The sequence below is a fragment of the Nelumbo nucifera genome, chromosome 2, assembly GCF_055504915.1.
Source record: "Nelumbo nucifera cultivar China Antique chromosome 2, China Antique-T2T, whole genome shotgun sequence".
NCBI classification, from domain to species: domain Eukaryota; kingdom Viridiplantae; phylum Streptophyta; class Magnoliopsida; order Proteales; family Nelumbonaceae; genus Nelumbo; species Nelumbo nucifera.
In genome coordinates this window covers 104,484,401-104,494,591 of record NC_142650.1, presented here as the reverse complement: position 1 = coordinate 104,494,591, position 10,191 = coordinate 104,484,401, and the positions used below count along the sequence as shown (strand labels likewise).

At 37.8% G+C, this 10,191-nt stretch overlaps 1 protein-coding gene across 1 annotated transcript; it reads left to right on the top strand.

Annotated features, from left to right (window-relative positions):
• The first annotated feature begins 2,287 nt into the window (after positions 1–2,287).
• LOC104603542 (VQ motif-containing protein 25-like) lies at positions 2,288–3,238 on the top strand. Its single transcript, XM_010267603.3, has one exon. The coding sequence runs from the start codon at positions 2,360–2,362 to the stop codon at positions 2,855–2,857; it is 498 nt and encodes a 165-aa protein (XP_010265905.1). The 5' UTR covers positions 2,288–2,359; the 3' UTR covers positions 2,858–3,238.
• Positions 3,239–10,191: the final 6,953 nt, after the last annotated feature.

Genomic DNA, 10,191 nt, shown 5'->3' with positions numbered 1-10,191 from the left:
ATTTGGACTACAGCCTTGAGCTTCTTGAGCTACTGGCTAATGAATTTGTCCAAATATGGTTCGAATAGGTTAACCTGTAGTTTGTAGCTTTAGCCTGTTACAACCTGTAGCTTGTAGTAGATGCATCATTGCTCACCACTTGATGTGTCTGCTAATCTGTAGCCTATAGACTCTGGCTCTTTTCTTGATGCTTCCCTTCACAATTCGCTCTACTACAAAGCACCGAACGAGAGAGAGAGAGTAGTGGAACGAAGATAGGAGAAAATGGCAGAGGCGTACAAGATAAGACGGGGAGGATGTGAAGGCTGCCAGGGCAGGGGCGTTTAGGAGGTTGTTCGAGCAGCAAGCAGGAGGTATGGCTCACGGTGCACTTTTACCCTTTTCTCCGACCCGTCCGGATGTAGTGGGTATGTTAGATAAGCATAATTAGTGAGCACGTAATAGTTGTGTGACACATGTCCTAGTTAATGTGTCTTTTATCAAAAATTATTCATTATTTTATTGTCTTTCACAAAATAATTAAAAATAAAAAACAATGAAAAAGAAAAACGTAAATGAGTCCCAAATCCCAACATGTTTAGGTTTTCCTTTTTTATTGTTTTTATTTTTAATTATTTTGATAAAGATAATAAAATAATAGACAATTTCTGTCTAACGGAGCAAAAACATTTGAATGAAAGACGCATTAACCGGGACATGTGTCACACGGCTATTATGTGCTCACTCATTGTGCTTACCTAACATGCCTACTACATTCGGACCCTCTCCGACAACCATAGTTGTCAGGGGATTTATTTTAGTGATTGTCGTCACTTCACCTTGTATGCTAAAAAGAAGCATAAAGCTTCTGCTATCAATGTGGCCAAGGCTGCCCTCGGGAAGGCCGACCTTGCCACCACCAAGTGAGAGAAATCTAAGAGTAGTGCCAACAAGAGAGAAACCACGAGAATGGTGGAGGTTGAGATGGAGCAGTTGGAGAAATGGAAAAGAGAAACATTAGATTGGGAGGAATTTTACTTCGATGGTAGAAACAGGTAAGTTTTACATCGATAATTTCGATGTATTCTCTACATCAATTATCGGTGTAAAAATATTTTAAGATGGAGTTTTACACCGTTTTACGGTGTAAATATTCACTCTATCCAAATGCTTGCAAAATCGAACCGAGATATAAAATGTACCCCGGTTCAATTTTACACCTCAAACAAACGCGGCCCTAGGGATCAATCACTGATTTTGAAGCATTTAGAGAATTAATGTATTAATGCTAACCTACCATTTTCTCCATAAAAACGTGCAAAATTGATTTTTAGGGAATCACTTCCATGTAAGAATTAGAATTATCAACCAAGAAAATCCCAAGTGACTGAATTCTTCTTGACTTTCAAGGAACCGATTTATCAAATGTGATTTTGTTTCCAAGAGTGATTTGCCAAACAGCTATGATCGATGCAACAAGATGAGAAAGCAGAATTGAGAAATTGCTTTCTTCCCACCAAACACATTCTCAGTTGTATTGCCAAGCAAAATAATGAGTTAATTGTGAACACAACGGTGACGTGGCAAACAATGGAGCTCTTTCTCATTTGAGTTCCGAGGTATTTCCATCTAAGCAAATAGATTTCTCCCACCCTTTCAATGATCCATCTCTAGGAGACCCGACTAGAAAAATATCAAATATATGCATGAGAGATTAAACCCCTTGCTGTAATTGTATAATATTTTCTACTCTGGAAACGCGGAAATGTATGTCTGGGCTGTCGTTTTACAAACTTATGATATATTTGTTTATTAAATTTCCAATTACGAGGATTGAGGTAAGTACGAAATATAGTGACGCTTATGACCCTGACACTTTGATTTAATTACCAAATCTAGAGGGGAAACTTGAATAGTTCAAATCTCGATGCAACTGATTTCTACTATAACCTGATCACAAGTCTCTTTCCTCCTCTACCCTCCCAAGAATATTCCTTCATCAGTCTCATATAAGAAGACTTTTGTATATTTGGATCAATGGATGGTAGCATCTGAGATTTTGAAAAGTGAAAACTAATGTAGTTAGTGGGGCCCTTTCCAAATGAAGGGCATTATTGTCATTAGTCAAATATCAGATATTTATATTTTTTTGGTAGAAAATAGCAGATATATTAATTAGGGCACATCTCTCTCTCTCTCCATGTCATGTATGCATGTATAATACATGTATAAGTTTCACTCTTGTCTTCTAATGAGATTATTTTAATATTAATTCACTTTCTATATAAACCTTTCCGACTCCTTTTATTCTCACCAAACACTCCCCCTCCAACCCCATCTCTCTCTCTCTCCCTCTGAGCCTGAAATTTGAATTGGAGACATGGAAGAGAAGATGAAGCGTCAAGCATGTAAGCCCAACGCTGTGACGCCGGCACTAGCCATGCACAGGGACTCGCACGTAATATCAAAATTCAAGCCCAAGATTCGAATAATTCACATCTTTGCACCAGAGGTCATAAAGACCGACGCTGCAAACTTCCGGGAGCTCGTGCAAAGACTCACCGGGAAACCCACCGACCGGAAAAGCAGGAAGGACAACAAGTCGAGGATCATGGAAGCAAAACAAGATCAGCCGGTGCAGGCGGCCACGGAGTTGCGGGAGGAGAGCCAGAACTCGAGCTACAGTTATGGGGGGAGTTCTATCAAGGAGGAGGAGGATCAGGAAGAAGAAATGTGGAGATGCCAGATTCCCACAGCTGACTTCTTGGGTGGACTGGATTTCGATGGCTTTTTTAAGGGATTTGATGTTGGTGAATTTCCTTTCCTTCCTTTGAGTTCCTCTAACGTGGATGTGTTTGGAGAAACACCTCTCTCTTAGACAAAGATTGTTTCTCTCTCTCTCTCATCTCAATGAATTGGGTTTAGTTGGGGATTATAATCTGGGGATTTTAATGTTCTAGCTCTTTCTTTCTTTCCTTCTCCATTAGATGTTTAGACTGAATTCTCTCTCATTTCTCCTTATTCTCTCTCCACCTTGTAAATATTAATGGGAGAAGCTCAGAGGCATATACTTTGTATTTGGTTTCTTTGTTTAGCAATAGAACCCACATTCTTCTGCATTTTGTTACATCAAATTTGGGTTACATGTTGAACCCTCTCCTCTCCCAGAAAAGAAAAAAAAAATCCTCTTTTGTTTCTTTCTCCTGTATTTTAGTTTTTCCTTTTGTTTGTTTTGTGATTGAAGTTTGGTTTGTTTCTAGATGAGTGTTGTTTTAGTTTTAGATGTAGCTCTTATCTTTTTCTCCCTTATGTGGGCCTCTTTCTCCTTCTCTACCCCTCTCCCTCTCACATTTACTGTACATCTGAAAAAACAAGCATTAATGAAGAAACCCCATTTTTCTTCAAGATGACTATTGTGTAGCAAAGAAAATAAGAACACAGATATTTTCCCAGTATATATATGCTTACCTTTCCTGTAAGCCTCGTTTTATTATCCAATAATATTTTTTTTTTCAATAGGACAAGTCGATTCCCACATTTCAACTTGATGCAAACATATCTCGGACTCAAATTTCAGAGAGGCCTCTCTCTCTCTTTATGTTTTAATTAATACATGTCCCCTACCTTCTCTCCACAAAAACCACATACACGCATGCATACATATAATATATATCAAAACTTATCTTAATTCATAATATATTATATGTATTAGCTATATTGCACATTGAGAGAGATGGGTGAAATTGTACCAATGAATGAGCTGACTAACTATTTTAAGTAAGTGTATGTGTTAGTTTATACATAAAAAAAGGGTCAGATACGGTGTTAAATAAAACAGTAGTGTAGCTTAGAAATTTAGAATCATGATGATACACATATAGTTGTATGCAGCATATCTGATGTGGCTGCCAAGAATGGGTCCGCATGTTTAATCATGATCCTCTTTTCTCAGGTGGCAAATTCTAGAGCAGAGTAAGATATACGAGAACAATTGATTTGCCATGTCAGCTAGTATGTGGCATCAAAAGTTGTGGTTATTTCTAGCAAAGTGAACTAGACCTAGGTCGTCATCATCCATGCCTTATCCCAACTATATGGGGTCGACTACATGAATCCTATTTCACCAATCCTTTTTATTTAAAGTCATATCCACTATTAAATTATCAATACTTGATGGCGTGCGATCTAGTAGTTCCCTAATGGAGTGGAGGATAATTCGAACGTCAGGTTAATGAGATCAGTTGGTCGAGCTACAAGAGAACAGTCAAAATACCTGGGGTGCTTTATCTAAGGTGGGCACTCCGATGCTTAAGTCAGCGAAGAGTGCTTGCGAATGCTAAAAAGCGAGGGAGCTAGAGCCTAAGAGCAAAATCGTGTGTACCTCCTCTAGTTGTAGGGGGTGCCTTTATATAGGCACAGGTAGTCATGAGCCTCATGAAGCGCATCTGAGATCTCCGGGAGAACATGGATTATCGGCTCACCAAGCTCGAAGGTGGTTTCCACATAAAGCAATAAAACTTGTCCAGTTATTTCCGGAGCAGGCAATGCGGAAGCCAACTCTATCGGTCTGGCAATGTGATCCCAGAGGACTTGGAGATGATAAGTCACACATAGCGGAGGCTAGTTGCCACCTGAACCTCAGTCAGGTCGATGGGACCTCAGCAGGAGGTCGCCCCTCATGCCAAGGTCCCTAGCCCGATCCTAACGAGATTGTCAGTCTACTTCTGTCGAGGCACGTATGGCTCAACCCTAGCCGAGGTGGTGTTGGGAGCTCTCTCAAGGTGTGCGAGATGCATCCAAGATGGCTTTGAGGTGAACTCGACCAACTTGGCAAAGACATGTCATTGCTTACGTGGTGCTAATGTGTTGTGCAACGATTCAGAAGTGCCAAATGATGTGATGTCACTGGAAAGCCAAATTTCCCCTCAGCAGTACTTAAATCATTTCATACTACTACCCACATAATTTTTTATTTACCCCAAGCTCTTCCAACCCCTCCAATGGGAGTGGATTAGCTGGAGACAAAAACATATACACCCGGCTGAACTACCTATCACGGTTGAACATACCAGTGTTCAGTATAGCTGGGTCCCAGATGGGGCCCGCAATGAGCATTAGTGTATTCAACTGTGATAGGTGTTCAGTCGGGTGTGTATAATTTTGTCTCCAATTCATCTGGAATACCTTCAATGTGTAGTAAATCACTTCTTCTAACAAGGTGGCCTAGGTATAAGCTTTATAAGGGGTTCCACGGGTCTCCACATGTCCAAATCATCGCCTTGTGGAAATCAGAAAGAGAAAGACCTTATTAATCAGTTGCCTTATCTGACCCTTTATTTGGCGCTTGTGCCCACCCTAAAAGGAGGGTTGATTCCAAAATGGTGTTCCTTCATGAATAGTCTCAATCATCCACACAACAAAACAAAAACAGAAAAAGTCCTCGTGTTAATTAGTTCTTAATATAACTCCTTTTTAGATAAAAACAAAAACAAAAAAAAAAAGCGAAAAAGTAGAAAAATTAAGGACTGATTTAGGGAATGTTGTCAGTGTAGTGTAGTCTCTGTAAGGTGTGGTTTTTTTGAATTTATTGGGCTTCATTGTCGTGTGGTTGAAATCACATTGTTTGAACTCCACCACACTCCCAAATTTTAACTAAAATATTTCATTCATTCATTACATTATGTTATGTTATCTAAAATATATATATATATATATATATATATATATATAATTCAATTTACAATGGCGTGGATTGATCTATGAGATTTTGGGGTAGAAGAGAAATTGCAATATTTTGTGTTTCAAAGTATGTCATACTTCTAAAAGAATGCCATGGTTCAAAGTATCAACATGCTCAACATCTACGACAGATTATGTGTTAAGAGAGATCCTAATAAAACCCCTTACATACTTGTATTTAGCATTTTAGCGACCTGATTCGATATATACATATCGATACTCTGAACCAAAAAAAAAAAAAAAAACTGATAAGTATCATGTGTATCAAAACCAAGCAATTCATAGAATATCCACAGTACAAGAACATTCCCTTAATTTTGGCACTACCCTTCTTTTTCAAATAGAAACAAATTAGAGCTATAAACTACAACACCTACTATAACAGCAACCAAGACTATCGGCCATTACAACTACAACTTCTTCCCCCTGGTACAATGCCTGAATACTAGAAGGTCGGCACAAGAGTTGGCTTCCCTATAACAGTTCTGTATATGAATAACATCTTCAGGATCCGCCTGAAGATGTTTTGGGGAGGGAGTCTGTTTCGACAATGATCTTCTGGTATCCTTTTTGCCAAGCTCTTCCGATTCTGATGGTGAACCCTCCTCCTTTCCATTGTCCATACTGATCTCTCTGAACAGTTCTCCAGCTTAGAGAACAATGTTTGTTCCTTTTGGCTCAGTTTGGAAAGAGTACAATACATATAAAACAATATGATGTTGGCCCGGACCAATAGCACGCACGTGTATGGCAGATAGTGGCGTGTAGGGAGGACCCAATGCGGGCACGCGTAGAGCTGGAGCCGGCACGCGACGCAGGGCCAATGGCCATGCTCCTCAAGGTAGGATCACATCCTGACCATCCGCACCCACCTACCTCCAAGCAACCTCAAATATAAATAGAGGACAATCCTCTCAAAGTAAACAAACGAATTTATCTTATTACCCTCAACCCATCCTAGGCCACAACACAATCCAAATACAGGGTTTTGCACTATACTTATTTATATTTGTACTCCTTCCAAATTTGGCTCAGTTTGGGAAGAGTATAAATGTGTAAATGCAATGCTTAGAAACCCAGTAATTGTGTTTGTGCTCTTCCCAAATTGAGCCATTGGATCTCTTGCTGTCAAATTTAAGGCAGATCTAGACCGACCAAGCTTGACATATGAATGGACACCGTGAACAAATGTGTTGCATTTTCAACGTTAGTCCCACGAAGTTCACAATGATTGAGGAACTTGCATTCCTTTTTTAATTATCCCTGGTGGGAAATTTAATTATTCTGAGCTAGAAGCCAATAAGAACATTTTGATTCAAGGTTGACACCAATCTTTCCAATATAATTTGCTATGAGATCTAAAAACCTTGGTTGTCACCCCATTTTCCTCTTATTAGATATTGTAGGCTGATTTGATTATAGCATATTCCTTTGTTTTCAGCACCCCAAACCCATTCACCCTCATCTTCAGTTGATTTTCTCTAGTAATCACAGGAATAGCTTTAATCCTATCTGGATATACAACTGTGAACTGTGTTTTGTCTTTTAAACATGTACATGTTGGGCAATAATTAGGGGTGTGACCCTTTATTAAATGGGTGTGCCCATATCTTTTCCCAAGAAACAAGGGGAAAAGTAAAGAAAGATTGATATTTAATAAATTGACTTTGGTACAGAAACAAATGAGGTCAACTGCATTCACAATTTACAAGTTTTATCTAATCAAAACTGCGTGCGGATCTGACCGACCTACCAAGTTGAAGGGAGCCCCACAGCCATTAATTCACAGAAAACTTAAAAGGGTTACGTTGGATGCAATGGTGTCTGCTTTCTATACAATTTTTGAGAGAATAAGTATTTATTTTAAATCAGGGCCACATCAATAATTACTTATTGGCATTTGGGAAATAAAACTAAAATTTGGACTTACTTTTAAGTATTTATTCAATAATTGCTTATTTTCTTTCTGACTTATCTTAACTCACCGTGTTATTTTGAAAATATCTATATTATTATTACCTCTGTTTGAAATAAGCACTCTCAAACTTGGCCTTAAAGCCATTGAATGGAGTCTAGTCCTTACCCATAGGCTCATAGCTGAGAGTGACCAACCGATTAATTGATTCAGATTTTGAAATTGAATTCAAGGTTGTAAAGCTCAGGCCGGATACCCATCTGGATCCAGATCGGTTTGACTTTGATCAACGTGCTATTCTCAGGCCCAATCATTGGCTTCAGTTGACCTCAATAGTTTGAATTATTTAATTCCAACCAGTAGTTCAACTATCGAGGATTCCGGTAATTTTGGTTTCAGTGGCCAGTTCTAGACCCCAGACTAATCTGTGTTATAGGGAACCAGGCCCCAAGTGCTCAAGCCATGACACCACAACTTAGGATGAGGCACACCATCAAATAATGTTGTTTTACACCACCCAAGTTCTATTCTATACTTCTACCATTAGCTCATGTTTGGTTTGATGAAAAAATAAAGGAGAAATTATTAAAAGTATGGATAGTCTTGATGCTGAAAAAAATCAGTATTGAGCAACTAAAAGTATAGATACTGAGTCCAAATATTTTTAGTCAATAACCATCTGTCCACCATTTCACACCTGCTGATACCATTCAAATTTGACAGATATATCTCATTCTTATGAAAAAACTGAGCAATACATTAAAGGTTAATGTGCTCAGGCCAAGTTTGGGAGTGCTTATTTGAAAAATAAATATTCAAAAATAAGTATTTATTCTAATAAATGATTATGAGCATTTGATGAAAAAGCACTTATTTTAAACAGGAATAGAATAGGTATTTTCAAAATAACATTGTGAGTCAAGATAGGTCAGAAAGGAAATAATCACTTGTTGAATAATCACATAAAAATAAACTAAAATTTGGGCTTCTCAAATTAGTATTATTCTCAGAATAATAAGCACTTATTTCACGCTTATTTTTCAAATACAAATAAGTTCTTATTGGTGTAGCCCTAACCCAAAATAAGTACTTATTCAAATAAATATTTATTTTTAAGCATCCCAAACTTTAGCCTCTCAGACTTTGCATTTCTATACCACCTAGTAAGATAGAATTGCCGCAGACTTGAAAGCAAAGTATTGCATAAAATAGAATATATGATGTCAGGGTTCAGTTTGGACGGTGGACTTGAGATTATTTTCTTTCATTTTCTTCTCACGAGGATTATTTAGCCAACTTTCTTAGGTGAAGAGGGGGCCAACAAGTTGAGAGGACGAAATCAGAAATTGACTTTCGATGCTTTTTTTTTTTTTTTTTTTTGAGGGGGATAGTGGACTTTTGATGCGTTAAAACATAGAAGGCTCCAACAAGTTGAGTTGTTGAGGGGGAAGGAACCACAAATCGACTTTTTAGTTTAAAAAGCTCCAACCAAAAGACTGCAATTGGAAGCCCTCAGCATGTCATGGCTTCAACGAGATGGGCTCTTTGGGTGTTATCAAGGGATAGATCTAAATTGATAGGGATGCAAATGGGTGTTATCAGGGTATATGTGAATTCAATTCAATAACACAAATCTTGGATCTCATAAACATCAATTCTAATCCATTAGGCTCCGTTTGGACAAAGTACAAATGCAAATATGCAAAGTGCAAAACCTTATATTTTGTATTATTTTGTATGTATTTGCATTTGCACTCCTTCCAAACTGAGCCAAGGATATTGGATATCCAAATCTGACCTGACCCAATTTAATTTTTGAAAATTTTATGAATTATTAAAAGAAAAAAAAAAGCATTACAACTTATATAAAGGAAAACAAAAAATATGCAAGTTTTCAAGTATTTTCATCATATATGCACATGTCTTTTTTATAAAAATAAATAAATAATATAAAAATTACAAAATACAATATAAGCATATTTATAAATAAATAACATATATCGGATCAGTTTCTTTTGGATTAGATAGGGGTGATCCTTTTTCAAAAAAAAAAAAAAAAGATAGGGGTGATCCAAATTTGATTCAATTTTTAATCGGATCCTATTATCTAATCCAATCTGAAATTCCCACAGAATATCGGAATCCAACAAAAAGAGGATCGGAGATTCTGATCGGATCATGACCAGTCCATTTTCACCCCTATGAATTGATATCATGATATGCGACCCTTAATGTACCATTTGGCTGTTTTCCACATCTCAAAAGTCTAAATCCTGCACATCTTGCCCCACTCAACAAAAATAAAATATAGATTAAGAGGGTCTGCGCTGCCTTACAGCATTTTTCATGCTTGATGAGTTCCGTCTTGACAAACAAATGAAAAACCAAAAGGTCAGCATGACCCTCTGGTGTTAGAGAGTAGCTCGAATACTGGCCTGAAAAGATGTACTAACACTTATCAATGGTGATTCTGACTTCAGGGTTTAACGAATGAACTCACCGACTTGTTGGGCGATGAAGAGTTCTTCCCGATCGGCAAACTCAGATAGAAAAAGAAA